The sequence below is a fragment of the Ceratotherium simum genome, chromosome 4, assembly GCF_057802395.1.
Source record: "Ceratotherium simum simum isolate JZ-2026a chromosome 4, ASM5780239v1, whole genome shotgun sequence".
NCBI lineage: Eukaryota > Metazoa > Chordata > Mammalia > Perissodactyla > Rhinocerotidae > Ceratotherium > Ceratotherium simum.
Genome location: NC_141903.1, coordinates 7,418,594 through 7,436,216, shown reverse-complemented (window position 1 = coordinate 7,436,216; position 17,623 = coordinate 7,418,594). Strand labels below are relative to the sequence as shown.

The window sequence follows — 17,623 nt, the reverse complement described above, 5'->3', positions numbered from 1 at the left end:
TAGATAGTTGTATGTCGTAGCTGCACATCCTGCTAGTTGCTGTACGTGGGACGCCGCCTCAGCATGGCCGGACAAGCGGTGCTTTGGTGCGTGCCCGGGATCCGAACCTGGGCTGCCAGCAGTGGGGTGCACACACTTAACTGCTAAGCCACGGGGCCGGCCCCGTCTCTGTGCTTCTTGTACCTGGATGTCTGTTTCCTTACCCAGGTTAGGGAAGTTTTCAGCTATTATTTCTTCAGATAAGTTTTCTGCCCCTTTGTCTCTCTCTTCTCCTTCTAGGACATCTATAATGCAAATGTTAGTACGCTTGATGTTGTCCCAGAGGTCCCTTAAACTATCCTCATTTTTTTTTAATACTTTTTTCTTTTTTCTGTTCAGCTTGGGTGATTTCCTCTACTGTGTCTTCCAGATTGCTGATCTCATCTTCCGCTGTTGATTCACTCTAGTGAATTTTTCATTTCAGTGATTGTATTCTTCAGCTCTGATTGGTTCTTTTTTGTATTTTCCATCTTTTTGCTGAAGTTCTCACTGTGTTCATCTATCCTTCTCCTGATTTGGGTGAGCATTGTTATGACCATTACTCTGTACTCTTTATCAGGTAGGTTGTTTATCTCTTTTGTTTAGTTCTTTTACTGAGGATTTGTCCTGTTCATTTATTTGGAACATATTCCTCTGTCTCCTTATTTTGCCTGTTTCTCTGTGCTTATTTCTATGTATTAAGTAGATCAGCTGCATCTCCTTATCTGGGAAAAGTGGTCTTATTTAGGAGATGTCTTATGGGGTCCAGCAGTGTGCTCCCTCTCATCACCCATGCCACATGTTCCAGGGGTGTCCCCTGTGTGGCCTGTGTGTGCTCTTCTGTTGTGGCAAGGTCACAATTGCTGCAGTCGAGCAGGTAGGCAGGGCTGGCCCCTGGGCTTGCTGGTTTCAAGTCCTGGCCACATGTGGCTGCTGTGGGCACATTATTGGGAGGAGCATGCACCTGGCTGTGAGTCCTGGTGGTACATGACTGCTGCGAGCTCACTAGTGGGCAGGGCAGGCCCATGGTGTGGCTGGTTGCTAGGCTGGGGGCAACTGCTGCTAGCTCATTGGTGGGCGGCACAAGCCCCTGTGGGTGCCTAGCTGCACGTGACTCCCTCAGGTGCCCTAGTGGGTGGGGCAGCCCCTCCTAACCCCCCCAACTAACAGGCCAGATGGAGGATTCCAAAATGGCACCTGCCAGCATTGACATCAGCACAGCTGAACTAGATCACAAAAATGGCTGCCACCACTGTCTCAGTCCCTTTGGGGCTGTCCCAGCTGCCTCCTGCTTCTCTGGGAGGCACTCCAAGCTTAGTAAGTGAGTCTCTTTTGCCAATGGACTGTGCACTTTTCTCTCTGGTGTTTTTGTGCTGATTTCCAGGTCGAGCGAGTCTGTGTGTGAGCCCTTTAAGAGCAGGTTTTCCTTTCCCTGAAGTTCTGTAGTTTTCCTGGGCATATTCCCTGCTGGTTTTCAAAGCCAGGTGTTTTGGGGTCTCATCTCTCCTGTGCTGGATCTAATGTGGAGCTTGAATCCCTCACTCCTCCAGGAAAAGCTCCATACGTTTGAGATCACTCCTGACCGTGAATCTCCATGGCTAAGGTGTGGTTTTTTCTTCAGCAGAACTGTATCTCTGCCTCTTCCACTCCTCTTGGTGTCGTTCCTTGTTGTGGAGGTTCATTTCATCCAGTTTCCAGATCTCCTTCTGAGGAAATTATTCTACTTGTAGTTGTAGATTTGTTGTGTCCGTGGGAGGAGGGGTGCTCAGGATCCTCCTACTCTGCCATCTTCTAACCAACCTTGTTATATAAGAGCTGCTTTCAAGTCATTACCTTTTTTTTTTTTTTTTAAAGATTTTATTTATTTATTTATTCTTCCCCCAAAGCCCCAGTAGATAGTTGTATGTCATAGCTGCACATCCTTCTAGTTGCTGTATGTGGGACGTGACCTCAGCGTGGCTGGAGAAGCGGTGCGTCGGTGCGCGCCCGGGATCCGAACCCGGGCCGCCAGCAGCGGAGCGCGCGCGCACTTAACCGCTAAGCCACGGGGCCGGCCCTCAAGTCATTACCTTTTAACTACAACATTTGTGTCATCCTGGAATCCATTTCCCTTGATTCCTTTGTCCTTGGCTGTTGATCACATTTCTTGGTTTTTTGCACATCTATTTTTTACTAAATACAGTAGTCCCCCCTTATATGTGGGGGATATGTTCCAAGACCCTCAGTGGATGCCTGAAACCTCAGATAGTACCAAACCCTATATATACTGTTTTTTCCTATACATATACCTCTGATAAAGTTTAATTTACAAATTGAGAACGGTAAGAGGTTAACAACAACTAATAACAAAATAGAACAATTATAACAATATACTGTAATCACAGTTATGTGAATGTGGGCTCTCTCTCTTTCTCAAAGTATCTTATTGTACTGTGCTCACTCTTCTTTTTCTTGTGATGATGTGAGATGGTACAACGCCTACATGATGAAATGAAGTGAGGTGGATGACGTAGTGTTATTTTCAGACCCCAGTTGCTGCAGTAACTGAAACTGTGGAAAGCAAAACCATGGATAAAGGGGACTACTGTACTAGATATTATAGAGCATGGAGACTCGGGATTTTTGTGTTCCTCTGAAAAAGGTTAAACTCTGTTCTCACAAACAGTTAAATATTAATTGATCACCTTAAGTTTGTAGGAGGATTGATTTTACACTTTGTTGAGGCAGATCTATTTCAGTTTTGCCCTTAGATTAGAATGAGTTCTCTGGTAAGTTGTGGCCCTTCTGGGGTTTCGATGGAAAATGTTGGTGTAAACACCAAGCCCCTCTAACTTAAGGCTCCAGGTTCTCTTTCCCCAGTGGTAGGCAGCAGCTGAGATCTCTGGTCTGTCTTTTCAGCTTTCTCAGTGTTTTCCACCAGTTCTTGGCATTTCTCTGGGCACATACCTGGTTCAGGGATCAGCCAAGGAGTTAAGGGGAATTTATACACAGGTTTTGGGGCACCCCTTTGTGGCAACTTCTTTTTGAGCTTTCCTTTCTTTTTTTTTTTTTTACAGAGGAGAGGATATAAGTTTATTTATTTATTTTTCCCCAAAGCCCCAGTAGGTAGTTGTATGTCACAGCTGCACATCCTTCTAGTTGCTGTATGTGGGACGCGGCCTCAGCATGGCCAGAGAAGCGGTGCGCCGGTGCGCGCCCGGGATCCGAACCCAGACCGCCAGTAGCGGAGCGCGTGCACTTAACCGCTAAGCCACGGGGCCGGCCCTGAGCTTTCCTTTCTTAATTTACACCTGCTCTGGCAGCTCTGAGCTTCATCTTTTGATGCCTCAAGCCAATAAGACGGCAGCTTCTTGCTTGTGCTTCAGTTCTCCTGCCTCACACCTAACCTGGACAGTGTCCTCAGGGAAGTGCTGTATCAGGGTACCCGTGTGGCTTCCTTCTTTCAAGGATCAGGCCCCTCCAGTTTCTGCCTCCTTTTGAGCACTCTCTAATACCATCAAATAGTTGTTTTTCATATTTTGTTCAGAGTTTATAGTTACTGTCTATAGGATGAGTCTGATATAAGCTACTGTGCTGTTACCAGAACCAGAACCTCACTTATTGACTTGTTTATTTTCAGGTATTTATTATCTTTCTCACTTCTATACAAGTTGTTTTTGCTTCTTTTACGATTTTGTTTTCCCCCTCCCTTCTTTCCTCCCTCCCTCCGTTACTTCCTTCCTCCCTCCCTCCCTTCCTTGCTTCTTTCTCCCTGCACATATTTTAAGCTTATCTTATTTCTTAAGACATAGTTTAGTTTTAGTTGTTGTCTAGTAATTCCAGTATCTGAAGTCCTTGTAGGTCTGTGTCTGCTCTTGCTGTCTTTGCTGGCTCTCAGTTGTGGTGCCTTGTTTCCATATGTGTTTAGTTATATTTGACTGCCAGCTCTTCATTTTCCCTATAATTTTATATGTATGACTTCTTTGAGGCCTGGTATGAAGGTGGGCTCCTCTAGAAAGGATTTACATTGCTTCTGCCAGATGCCTAAGGCCATCACCAGTGTGGCATTAAATTAAGTAAAATTCTCAGTATGTGGTTTTGTAAAACCATGTAGAATGAATTTGAATTGCAAACCTTCGTGAAGGCCAGTTCTCAGTGGCAGTGTTTTTCTCCTTCTTGGTGCTTCTATTTGAGAGAGTTGATTTTCCTAGCATTCCTTTTGAGGGGGTACAGTCTAATTTATCCTTACTTAGAACCCTTTGGGGAGTCTCAGCTTTTTTGGGGGTGGGGTGGGGAATGAAACTTACATTAGACTCTCTACCTTGTATGGCCCCTAGGCTTTGTCTACTGCTTCCCAGGCCCTGTGAGGTCTGAAAACAAAAGCTCAGGTTTGTCTGGTTTTGTCTGTGCTTGCAAGGTGTGGAAAGCAACCTGCAGTCACTTCATTTTCCTCTCTGGGTACTTGCCTTTTCTTAGTTTTTTGGTCTGAGAATTGCTTACGTTTCTGTCATGGATACAGTTAAAATATTTGGATATCTTGGCTGTTTATAGTGGAAGGGAAATCTAGGTACCTGGCCCAGCATATTATTATCTGTTACATGAAAAAGTTTAATTTTCTTACTCTGACTTTATAATCCTTTCCTTTATAATTTGGGAGATAAGAAGATTGTTACAGATATTGAACTGGAAGTCCTGGTATAGAAAATATGGAGAAAATAAAGGAAAGATATTTCAAATTTAGAGCTGGCAAAAATAAGGCATATTCCTACATTCTGAAAGGGCCATGGTGGAGACAGGGTTGGCAGAAGGTTAATGGAGAGTAAGTTTGTGCTTTCTCATCTGCAGCTTGGGGCCCTCTTCCAAGCTCCCATGGCTGTGGCACAATTCAGTTCCTTGTGGGTATAGGACTGAGGTCCCGTTTCCTTGCTGGCTGTTAGTGGGGGGCAGCTCACAGTTCCTAAAGGTCACCCACATTCCTTGCCATGTGTCACCTCTGTCTTCAAAGCCAGCCACAGAGATTCTCCTTTGTGTCAATCCTTCTCATCCTGTAGCAATCTGGGTCCAATAAGAAGATTAAAACCACACAGTAGATTAAGCAGGGGAAGTTTAACATAATTATTATTAACTATGACAAACAAGTAAATATCAGGAAACTCTATGTGGTACCCTAGGGCTGAGGGAGAGCACCCAAGGAAGGATAAGCTTGGGGGGGATTCAAACCTCTTTAGTGAAGGGTGGTTCAGCCCACCAAGATGTAGAGAAGTTAGTTGGTTTGGCCAGGCTGGAGTTGGTCTGGAGATGGTGGGCAAGCACTAGGCCACCCTCTGGAGTACACGGGCAGGAGAGCGGGCAGTCAGTGGCATTGGTATGTAGTGGAAGTCTCAGTGCCAGTGCCAGCAGGAGGCCTTCAAAGCCTGTAGGTCATGCAGCGGCTCTGGTTTCCAAGTCAAGAAGGCTGCAGAAAGGTTATTTCCAGGCCGAGGCCACAAGATCAGAGAGCAGCCATGTTCTGGGCCTCAGGCTGTGCAGGCTCCACAGAATGTCCTCATGCCTGCTCTGCCACCTTCCAGCCCGTACCTGCAGTGTCCCTCCAGCTCCCTCTGCTGAGAAAGCTTAACATTGTGCTCACTTCAAAGGAGAAAAAAGAATTCAGTTATTTATTACAGAGCACATATTAAAGGATGTGTTCCAAGCTGATTGGCAGTAAATTCATAAGTGATACACACATTCCAAATACCTGTCATCAGGGAGAGTCCTGTCCCCTTTAAGAGCTCACCCTGATTAGGTCAGTTCCACTCAGGATAATTTCCCTTTCTTGAAGGCAGCCGTACCATATAACATAATCTAATCACAGGAGTGGCTATCCTATCATATTCACCATCCCAGGTTTAGACAGTGTGTATATGCCAGGGGCTGGCAGTCTTGGGGGAACATCTTAGAATTCTGCCTACCACCGAGGAGTTGGGGGTGGGAGAGGAGGTGGAGACGCGAATGACTCAGTGCTACATGAGAAACTCCTTTGTAAAGTAAATAGGTTGTGTTTCATCCCGTGGCATGAATACATTTTTAGCTGTCTCACAAAGAGAAGGAATAACTAGTATTTATTGAACATCTATTTTTCAGCTACTACACAGAGCACTTTTATATATTATCTCTTTAATTCTAAACAGCTTGAGGCAGGGATTATTATCTTCACTTTACAAAACGGAAAACTGAGGCTTACAATATAAGGTCACTTTCCTGGAGTCGCTCCACTAATATTTGGTGTAGCTGGAATTAAAATCCAACCCTGTCTAATTCTGAATCCCGTATTTTCTAATCGCATCTAATAACGTTGCTGCTCTTGAAAGAGTTTGTGTCATTGGATTGGGATGAGGGGATTTGACAGAGGTCAGTCTCGGTGGAAGTGGGACAAGTCGATTTCCTGCATCTCTGCTGTCTCTTAAGGAGCCCACTGATGGAGATCACTCCTATCATGGCCCTCGCTGGAGGGACGGTGGATCAGAAGAGAAGGCCTAGCCAGACTTCTCCCATTCCAGCAGGGAAGCCGGGCAGTTATCCACTAGATCTAAGCATCACCAGGAAGGACCATGCCTTTGTTCCCTGTTCTCATATCTGAATGTGCAACAGAAGAACAAAGCAAGATTTGAGAGAGCTGAGTATAGGCTTCTCTGTGGGGAGGGCGTGTTTTATGCTTGGAGAACTCTAATAACCAGGAGCTGAGCTCATGATAAGGGGCCAGAGAGTGTTTGTAGAATGAAAGCTGCTGTGCATATCTCTACAGAAGCACACTCTACTACTATCCTTGGTTTGTCTCCTTAAGCTCATGGGCCCCTGGGAGGTGGCCCCTACCGATTCCTCTTTGCATCCTCAGAGTCTGACGTGGAGCACGGCATTGGTAAATGGTTGTGGAATCAGTGAGGAACTCCTAGGCTCCTTCATTTGTTTCATCCTTAATACCCTGTGGAAGCAGCCTGGTAGAGTGGGACTCAGGAGTCCTGGGCTCCCCTTCCAGCTCTATCACTGATTCACTGTAGGGTATTAAGCTCCCTAGGACATAGTTTCTTCGTTGTTAAAATGAGGAACATGGACTTAACCTCTGGTCCGTTCCAGTTCTGCAATTTTTTGAAACATATTACTGCACCATAGCTGCCTCAGTAGTTTGAATAATCTCAGATGGTTAGTTTTAGTCTGGACTTCAGGTTATGGAGACATGTGGAACAGTTTGGGCAAATATGAAGGGTACATTTGGTTCTCTTTTCTTGGACACATGAAGTAATAGATTCATTGGAATATGACCTCTTCCTCCACACACTTCCGTCAATTCAGAATGGATTTTTTTTTTCTTCTTCCAGTTCTCTGCCATGTTTATCAGCTTTAAAGGGAAATTTTAAGTCAAGTGGTAGTCAGAAGGGCAGGCACAGAGCTCAGCTGCTTAAAGGGGGATAATTCCTCCATGAAATTTCAAAGGAACTGGCCTGGGCTGTTTCCCAAGGAATTTTCTTGGACTGTGGTTTGTTGGGGTTTTTTTTAAGTGAGATGTTTTCCTTGATTTGAAACATTAAAAATAGTATATAAAATTAAATTCAAAAAAGTTTATGAATACTGATCTCAGCAAGCGAAGTGAACATCGTTCTTGTCTGGATATTTCTTCTTTCCCTCAGGTACCAAAGGCTTGTGATGGACTTAATCAGTAATCAGCAGATGGGTTCTTTGTTTTCTTAACTCCCAGACAGTTTAGATTTTGCTAAATTGGTGCCTCCTGAAATGTCGGCAGTTAAAATATTTCAGAAGGTCATTTCTGTGGTGAGAATATTAGTCTGACCTGATTTCTGCTTCGGGAGCTACCACCACCTAATTAGTATTGTGACCACGTGCAAACCATCTAGCCTCTCTCTGCCTCAGTTTCCTTAACTGTGTCTGAGAGAATTAAAAGAAAGATTACATGTAAAGTATAGCATCAGTAATTTTTAAAAGCTCCGTGAGTGATTATAATGTGCAGCCAGGATTGAGAAGCACTGCTCATAAAGAGTGCTGGGAGATGGTGTTTTTATTCGGTACTATGTATTTTTGGTGAGGAAAGGAGACAGACTAGCTCAGGTTCTCACATATTTTTAATTCAGATTTCTAAGCATTGGCCAGTTACTTCAGTCTCTTACGAAAAGATGGACAACTGTTTTACAGTCAGCTTCTGTTGCCTGCTGGGATTGGGGAAGTCCTGGGTCTGTGTGGAATTTTCCATGACTCCCAGCTCTGCACTGTCAGTGTTCACTGCAGTCACAGAGCTTTTCAGCGTGTCTGCCTGTGCTCTCCTCCTCTTTCTTTTTACAGTGACGGATAGATGTTAAACCTTAACTATAAGTCTTGGTATTTTATTTGTGTTTAATACTCTAGTTCTAAGGACAGATCAGAGAATCTCATCTGAATTAAGTTTTTGTTTATAAAGTGAGTCAGCTTGAGGTATCTGTTTTGGCCTGATTTTCTCAGGTATCGTGTTTCCTGTCACAAAACCTCCTTTGGTGGGGAGGATAGGGGCACTGTTTCTGTAAGTGCAAGCTTCGGGTGTGGGGCTGGCAGATTCTCCAGCAGTCTGACCGTGGGTGATGAGAGTCAGCTTTTGATCCTTTGATTGGAAGAGCTCTAAAAATGACAGCAAATGGAAGAAAAGAGGTCCAACCAGATAATGGCCTGGTTGGATTTGGCTCGTTTCCCTCTTATAGGGGAATTTCAAGCCCTAAATTTTAGAAAGAGACTGCTGTAGCAATATATCTCCTTTTCCTTAGACAGCAATTCCCTGTACCCCATGCAGAGAGGATAGCAGTATCAGATTATTGTACCAAAAGCCACTCTCCCAGATCAGGAGATGGAGGCAGGAGTAGGTTTACCACACCTACTCCCAGAAAATGAGAGAAATTCTAATCAGTTCATGTGCTTTGAATAGGAATTAGAGGCAGCGTGTGTTCTGCTTCATTCTGGTCCACACTCAAGCGTTGCCTCCTTGGAAAAGCCTTCCCTGACCACCCTGTCAAAGTAATAGCCCCACTCCCTCCATCATTCTCTGTTCTTCACCCCACTTTGTTTCCTTCCAGACATTATATTACGTAAGCTTTGTGAGGGTAGTGATAGTTCATTTTCTCCTTTGTATCCGGGGCCGGGAACCTAGTAGGTGCTCGTTAAATATTTGTTTAATAAGTAAAACCTGGAATGGTTGGAATGGCCAGACATTTGCTTACTATCTTATCTTTTTGTTCTTTGCTTTGGTCTTAACTCAGTGATTCTCAAACTTCGTTAGGTATATGAATTACTCTATCAGATATAAAACCATTTATTCAGAACTTTGTGAGCAGTATAAGAACATTTTAAAAACAATTTTGACTATGCGCTGCTTTTCACTCCCATCCCTGAGGTAATATGTAACACGATTGTACTCCTCCATAATTAGTCTATAATACAGAGGAATACCTTGTTACTTAGATTCTCAAGTAAGCAGGAGGAATTAAATGCCCACTTGGTTCAGCTTCACTGAGGCTCAAAAGATGTGTCACATATTTGAGTGGCGATGGTGATTAGAGAAGGTGAGCTCAAGTTTTGGAGTCTAATTGCGAGATGGTGGGCTGAAATTTAACCTTGGCTGTACCAGTAACAATGGGCATGTGGGTCTTAGCATTTGGAGAATGGATAACGTGACACCCTGAGCCTGGAAGTTGTGATGATGATAAATTGAGATTAGGTAAAAACACTCTGAGGTAAAGATACATGAATCCAGGAAACCTTGGATACTTGGAATTAAGAGAATGAGAGAAAAGACAGAGACATACTGTGATGAAACCTCACCGCTTTGTTGATATGTATCGAAATGAAGGCAGGGTGTGTTCTGTGAAGCATTTTGTTGCACGACATGCTCCCATCAGCACAATGTGTTATGAACTTTAAGTGTATTAAAGGTTTGGTCTCAACAGAATAGATTTAAGTTTTACTGAAGCACTTTTTTTTTTTAATCCGAATTGAAAATGGTCTAGTTCCAACATGATTTCACCACTTTTTGTTGTCATTCTCCCCCATTGTTCTTTTAGTTGGCTGATTGCAATTCTGGCCCAACTCAACCCTCTCTTTGGACCACAGCTGAAAAATGAAACCATCTGGTATCTCAAGCATCACTGGCATTGAGGGAGAAGACCCGCTGTCTAGTGCTCAGTCATTGAGGTAACGATACCCTTGACCTTCCACGTCAGTCTTGTCAGTCAGTCAGCTAGTTTGCCTTGACTTTTCCTCAGAATTTTGTGGCTAAATTTTAACACTTGGCAAGGGCAGGCTGCTGAAAGCAGACATGATCTGAAGAGCAGAAATAAATTTGAAACTTAGGCCATTCACTTTACCAAAGGATTTATCCGTAAGATTCTCTTAAATTCTGCTATTACCCTGCTCTTTAAATAAAGTAAGTTTGCATGCAGTCTATCAGACACAGCTCAGGAACGTGATTATTTATACTTGATATTGCAAGATTCAGCTACTTTAAGAAGTGGCTGACATATAAAATTAAGGGCACTTCTGAATGCTTTAGATAAAGAGAGACTTTGGAATGCTTTGGAAGTGGTTCTGAAAATTGGTCTTAAAATAGCAGGTTTTATTGGTTCTGAAGGTCAGAGAGGTAAGGAGTGGTATAGTGGAAAGATTTATTCACAGGCTAAGAGTCAGACAACCTGTCATTTAGTGTCTTCCTCTACCTCCATTATTTTGATAAATGGAAGTCAGTGCTAAATGCTTGACTAGATTCTGGTTCAACCTTTTTGGCAAGGGTACTTCTTAGGTGGTATGTGACCTTCATATCGCCTCATATCAGGAGATATGACGTCTGGCTCTCCTATCTTTAGTGATGCTAAGATGATCAGTGGGTTCAGGTAATGACAGCCTGGTCCCTCCAGCTGTAAAGTTCTCTGTCAACCTTCATCCAGTGGTTTTATCCATTGATGATCTTAGCCTGAATTAAGCATTTCAGTAGCAATTATAGAAGGGTGATTTTCTAGTTCTGTCATTACTTCTACATTTGATTAGATGAAATGTTTCTATAAAGATGAACTTTCTCTCATCAACTAGGGTTATTTAGTAACCTTGAAATGTAGATCATACAGGAAAAGCAGAATACGTATTTAGTTCTTTTCTTTTAATTTTCAGAGTAAGATGTTGGTGCCCAAGTTACCCCCAGGGTATCCAGTGAGGTTTTCTTTTCTTTCCTTTTTAATTTTAATCAATTACATTTATTCACCTTTTTATATCCAATTATTCTTTCTTTGGCCTATGGGAGCCTGTCTAGACTGGCTTTTGTGTCCTTTTGATAGTAGTCTTGGATATTTTCCTTACTTTCTGATGATATCAAGATGTCCCAGATCCCTGTTTGTATGTTTTCTGTCCCAGACTTGAAATCAGCTGTTCCTCCAGCTGCTTTCTAAATTTCCCACTGCAAGGATCCCTGGTTCACTAGTCAGTCCTCAAGCCCAATTGGCCCTGGTTTTTTTTTCAGTGGGAATGGTATTTAAAAACCAAGATCTGCTTCCTAGGTACGTCCATTTCTGCTGGGGTGTTGTTGCTTCTAAGCCTTTACGGTGGACAGAGCCAAGAAGTATGTACTTCTAAGAAGAAAAAAAGTCATGAGTTCATGTTAGTATTTCTAATTTGAATTTAACATTTCAGGGTTTTTACTTAACTTCTTTGGTTTGAATATCATTCACATATGCTGAAAATCTTGGCTCCTAAAGACAGTAACTTTTTCTGTGTGTGTGAGGAAGATCAGCCCTGAGCTAACATCCATGCCAGTCCTCCTCTTTGTTTGCTGAGGAAGACTGGCCCTGGGCTAACATCCGTGCCCATCTTCCGCTACTTTATATGGGACGCAGCCACAGCATGGCCTGACAAGCGGTGCATCGGTGCGCGCCCGGGATCCGAAGCCGGGCCACCAGCAGCGGAGCGCGAGTACTTAACCTCTATGCCAGTGAGCCAGCCCTAAAGACAGTAACTTAATTATTTACTTTCATTATTCTACAATACATATAAAGTAGTTTCAAAATAACACCAATGTAACTACTAACTATAAGTTTATTGAATGCACCTTAGGATTTCTTTGCTGCTTTATTTGTCCTTAGAACAAAAAAGAACAAAATGCTTTTTTTTATGGTCACTTGAAATAATTATTTCCTCTAGTGGTTATCAGTTTGATATATAGTTAGATTAAGTTGTTTTATTTTGTGTTCAATTCATAGTAATTTTTTTATTTGCTACTATTTTTTAAATATGTAAAACATATTTCCAAAGTCAAAATTATAAACAAGATAGATTCAGAGAAATCTATCCTTCCAGTTTTCATTTTGCGAAGATAAGCAAATACATACATTCATATATATACATATATATGTGTGTGTGTGCACATATGTGTCCATCCTCCCCTCACACACAGCTGTTACAGAAAAGATATTATATATAGTGTTCTGTACCTTTCTTTTTTTTTTTTTTTGTGAGGAGGACCAGCCCTGAGCTAACATCCAGTGCCAATCCTCCTCTTTTTTGCTGAGGAAGACTGGCCCTGGGCTAACATCCATGCCCATCTTCCTCTACTTTATGTGGGACGCCGCCACAGCATGGCTTAACAAGCGATGCGGCGGTGCCCGCCCACGATCTGAACCAGCGAACCCTGGGCTGCCGCAGCGGAGCACGCGCACTTAACTGCTTGCGCCACCGGGCCAGCCCCTCTGTACCTTTCTTTTGTCACTGAACAATATATCCTAGAGATTGCTTCTATCAGTGTGTAGAGATCTTCCTCAATTCTTTCTACAGCCATTGATGTCCTTTTGGATTGTTTCCAGTCCTTTGCTATTGTTAATAAAGCCGTAATGGGCCGGCCCCGTGGCTTAGCGGTTGAGTGAGCGCACTCCGCTGCTGGCGACCCGGCTTCGGATCCCGGGCGTGCACCGACGCGCCACTTCTCCGGCCATGCTGAGACTGCGTCCCACATGCAGCAACTAGAAGGATGTGCAGCTATGACATACAACTATCTACTGGGGCTTTGGGGGGAAAAAAATAAATAAATAAAATCTTTAAAAAAAATAAAAAAAAAAAAAAGAAAACCGTAGTGCTGTCCTCTGCATGTGACATTTTATATTTTTGCCAGTGATCTGTGTGTTAGATTCCTTGAAAATGGACTCTCTGGGTTAAAGGTATGTATATACTTTTTCTAGATATTACTACATTCCCTTCTATCGAGATTGTACCATTTTTGCATTCCCACTGACAATATATGAGGGTACCTGTTTCCTCACAACCTGGATTTTTGCCAACCTAATAGGTCACTAGTCAGCTTTTTTTTTCTTAGAGTTCTGTCTTTGTCCAAAGGAGTTTGATTTCCCTTAGTTTTTTTTAAATCTGATTCATAAGATAATTTTTTTTTTACCTGCCTTTTTTCCATCACATTCACTTGTTTCCCATCCTTCCTTTTAACTATAGTGAATGTTAGGTAAGGATGTTGGTTGGGGTTTAAAGCTGAGAACTTCAGGCTTCAGAGTTGGATCTCCTTCCACTATTTCTTTTCATTTAACTTCTCAGAGCCTTGTTTCCTTCCCTTGTAATATGAAAATTGGGCCCTTTGGCCCCAAATAACATGAGTGTGTGGGTCTGAAGGTTTCACTTGCCCATTCTTTTCAGTCTCACTTGTCTGTGAACCTAATTGGCTGATTCCTGAAGTGTGCACTCTGGTCCACAGCAGACACCCAGGCTGCTTGAGACCCTTCTGTTAAAGATTGTTTCTTTAGATGCAAAATGCCGGGAAGTAGGAGGGTACAGCCAGGCAAACCCTAATGATGAACACCATGTCACTTTTATTCTGCGTTTGAGGTGGTGACTACAGTAGCACCATAATGCTGGGCCCCTGGAGTGATTGCATCCAGAGATCCAGTCTCTGCCTAGCAGTGGAGCAAATAGCACTCTTAAGACAGGACTTCACTTTTCTTGGTGGTAAAATCAGAAGATTGAGCCACATTCCCTTTTGCACTTTGTACGTTTACACAACAGTGAGGTGATAAAGGAGTGCAGAGACCAGATTTAGGCCTGTCTTCCCCTGGTAAGGAAAGGTGTTTGGTTTTGTACATGATTTAAGATGCCCGATTTAAAAAGTAGGAGGTGTAAGCCAGGCATGGTATTCAGCAGAGAAAAATGAGGAGCAGTCATGAGCGCTTTAGAATGATTTTATACAGATGAAATTGAATGGGTCTTTCAACACATTCAACACCTCGCTGATCTAGTGCTGCTTCAGCCTCTTTCACTGCCCTGATCTTCTTTTGTGTATTGAGGAGCTGAGCCCTGGTTATTGCTGATAGGCTGAGTGATGGCATGTTGTGTTCATTGGCTGGAAATCTTGCCCAGGACTTCCAAGAACACTGCTCACTCCATCTTCGCCCCCTGCCAGCCTTGTCTGCCTCTCCTACATTCCTAAGATGTTTATGGAACTGTCACATCAAGGTTGCCGTGTTTGTCCATGTCCCATTTTCCTACCACCCTGGGGGTGTGATGCTTATATGAAATCTCCTTGGAGTGGATTTGGCTTCACACCTCGTGTCCTGTAAGTTAGTCGGTTTAACACACCATTGTAATATGTTAGATGAGCTAATAGGGTTTACTGCAGTCCTAAAGGGCAGAAATGCTATTTTATTACAAAGTCTGGACACAAGAGGAATAGAAGGTATTGGTAATTAGGCTTTTCTGCCCCAGGGAGCTGTTTTTCTATGCATTCCAAAAATATTTGAGTGCTCATGAGGTGCATGGTACTGAGAGGGGATTTCAGGGGAGGCTGTGGGCTCTGAAGGGGTGCGTGATCTGTTGAGAGGTTGAAATTAAGCCATTCTTTTGAAAAGTTAAACAGCGCAACGTGTTTTGTGGTTAAAAAGTGTATCTTTTACTCTGACCTCTCTGACTGGAGATTCTGCAGCCACTTCAAATTCAGTCATGTCTCCATTTCGGTTCCTGATGTAGTTTTCCGTGTCACTTAGGGTCTGAACCTATTCAATCACTTCTTTCTCCTCTTCCTCCAGTCCTAGTGCATTGTAAAAATGGTCTCTGATTCCATCTCAAGTTGAATGTATTTTGTTTGCAGCGTCCTGCCTTAGTGGGACCCCAGCAGTCTGGTGCTTTCCACCATCAAGGGCGGCTGGACTGCCCCAGCTTGCACCAGTAAGGCTTATTAGCAGCAGTCTCCTGTTCACTTCTGGGCACCTTGGGCCCCAGGCCTTGGGAAACGTATCATTTTGTGTGTGTGTGTGAGGAAAATCGGCCCTGAGCTGACATCTGCCAATCCTCCTCTTTTTGCTGAGGAAGACTGGCCCTGGGCTAACATCCATGCCCATCTTCCTCTACTTTATATGGGACGCCGCCACAGCGTGGCTTGACAAGCGTTGCGTCATTGCGCACCCAGGATCCAAACCAGCGAACCAGCGAACCCCGGGCCGCTGCAGCAGAGTGCATGCACTTAACCGCTTGTGCCACCGGACCGGCCCCGAAACCTATCATTTCATCACACCGCGCTCTGGATTCTTCTGGTGGTGCCCACTGATTTGGAAAACCTCAAGGGCCCATCAGCTCTCTCTCTCTTCTCAGACCTGACTGCTGCAAACCATGTCTCATCCGAATTTAACGAGCCCCTCTCCCTACCTGCACTTAAGCTCAACATTCTGGCAAATTATGTGTCATAATCAGCTTGTTTTCTTATACACCAGCCAACTCAAGCCTTCTGTGGAAATTGCCTTTGAAAGACACTATTTATTTCATTTTTGTTTTCTCTTTATTGGTTTTTTAGTTTCAAAAGTAGCGTATGTCGGGCCGGCCCCGTGGCTTAGCGGTTAAGTGCACGCGCTCTGCTGCTGGCAGCCCGGGTTCGGATCCCGGGTGCGCACTGCTTCTGCGGCCATGCTGGGGCCGCGTCCCACATACAGCAACTGGTAGGATGTGCAGCTATGACATACAACTCTCTACTGGGGCTTTGGGGGGAAAAAATAAATAAATAAAATCTATAAAAAAAAACAAAACAAAAGTAGCGTATGTGGCTTGCTTTATATAAACCTTATAAAATAAGGTTTATGTAGAGGAGTTTATGCAACCACTGTTAGTTTAATGTGTGAAGATACCTGTTTTTAAGTGTTTGCCAGCTCTGCAAAGGTGGTGTTGCAGCTTTAAGCTTCTAGAAGTTTGTCACCTACACTTGTGGCAAAAACGGGGAGCAAACCAGGAGCAACCTTGAGTACCAAGGAGCCTGCTCTGTGGGAGTCTGACAGAGAAAAGCTTGCCACGCCTGTGGGAAGCTTGCTTCCTTGCTGTAATAGGGGGAGGGAAAATACAGGTTCTTGGAACCCATTAGATTCCAGTACAATCAGACTTAGCACCACTCTTCTTGGTCCTGTGACACAGCCCGTGACTTATGATCCCCAGTTCAGCAGCATCCTTGGTAATGTTTCGTCACAGCCCTGCAAAACCTACCCACGCTTGCACATTAATTGAGCCCACTTTTCATTCAAGTGTTTATTGAGCAACTGTGTATTTTAAATTGTTGGCCTGATTGACTTTCTTGATGTTAACCTTTTGCCCTCCTGAGGAAATTGTAAGGACTAGTTACTAGAATGGCTTTGTTTTGCAGGTCACGAAGAGAATTCCTCTAGACGCAAAATCACCTCCAAACCCAGAGCACCTTCCTTGACTCTCCTGTTTTGACTATCAGCTGCCTTAAACATTCACACCGTATTTGAATATTTTATTCTACAATGCAGTATTTTTCCTGTCCCCTTTTTTACACTTTGATGAATTATGTGCCTACATAACCTAAACTGTGCTGACTCCATAAAATGTTTATGCACTCTTCTGAGATAGAAGGTGCTGTTTTTCTGAGAAATACAGTAGTCTCTCCTGGGAACCTGTGGATTTTGAAGATGGCTCCTGCCTGCTCACGACATGGGAATCAGCGAAGTGTTTAAAAACTTGCAAGACAGTGAGACTCCAGTGGGGCAGTCAGTAGGAGAGCATGTTCAGAGGGAAGATCTGTCCCAAGAGAATTACACCAAAGTATATTTTCAGGAAGAATTTCTTATTTCTGCCATCTTTTTGAATAAATTATTTTTCTGCTTTCTATGGAAATCTGGTTTCGGTGTTTGTTAAGTGCATTTTTATAAGCTTTTCTATCTCTAGATAATAATGCCTTTTTAAAAAATGATTTTGTAGTTCAAACTTAGGTCGGATGTATAAACCTGGCCGTGTTGTTTGACATACCTGAAGAGACTGGTAAGTACTTTTCTGAATCATTCAGTAAACATTTGAGTGCTTGCTGTAGCCAAGGCATGGGAGGAATCAAAGATGTGGAAATTGGGGTCCCTGCAAGTTCAAGAGCTGATATGCTATTCTGAAAGGTAAGGTCGGTATACGTAGAACTCTGATACAAAGCCATGTTTGATCATTGTCCATAAAAAAGTGGTTATGATGGTGTGTAGGTAGAGGGTCAGTCCCAGCCGCGGGGTCAAGGTGGAGCCAGCAGTTCCTTGTACCATCACACCCTCAGAAATAGGACTGAAGAAATCAAGAGTGATTAAAAAGCCTGGGATGGGGA

The 17,623-nt window shown here is 43.5% G+C and overlaps 1 protein-coding gene across 1 annotated transcript in view; it reads left to right on the top strand.

Annotated features, from left to right (window-relative positions):
* Positions 1–17,157, top strand: part of ATP6V0E1 (ATPase H+ transporting V0 subunit e1) — a 40,480-nt gene extending 23,323 nt beyond the window's left edge. The window contains exons 3-4 of the mRNA XM_004428517.3: positions 10,071–10,200; positions 16,664–17,157. Coding sequence (XP_004428574.1) covers positions 10,071–10,164 — 94 coding nt within the window. The 3' untranslated portion in view covers positions 10,165–10,200; positions 16,664–17,157. The remainder of the gene's footprint in view (positions 1–10,070; positions 10,201–16,663) is intronic.
* The last annotated feature ends 466 nt before the right edge of the window (positions 17,158–17,623 follow it).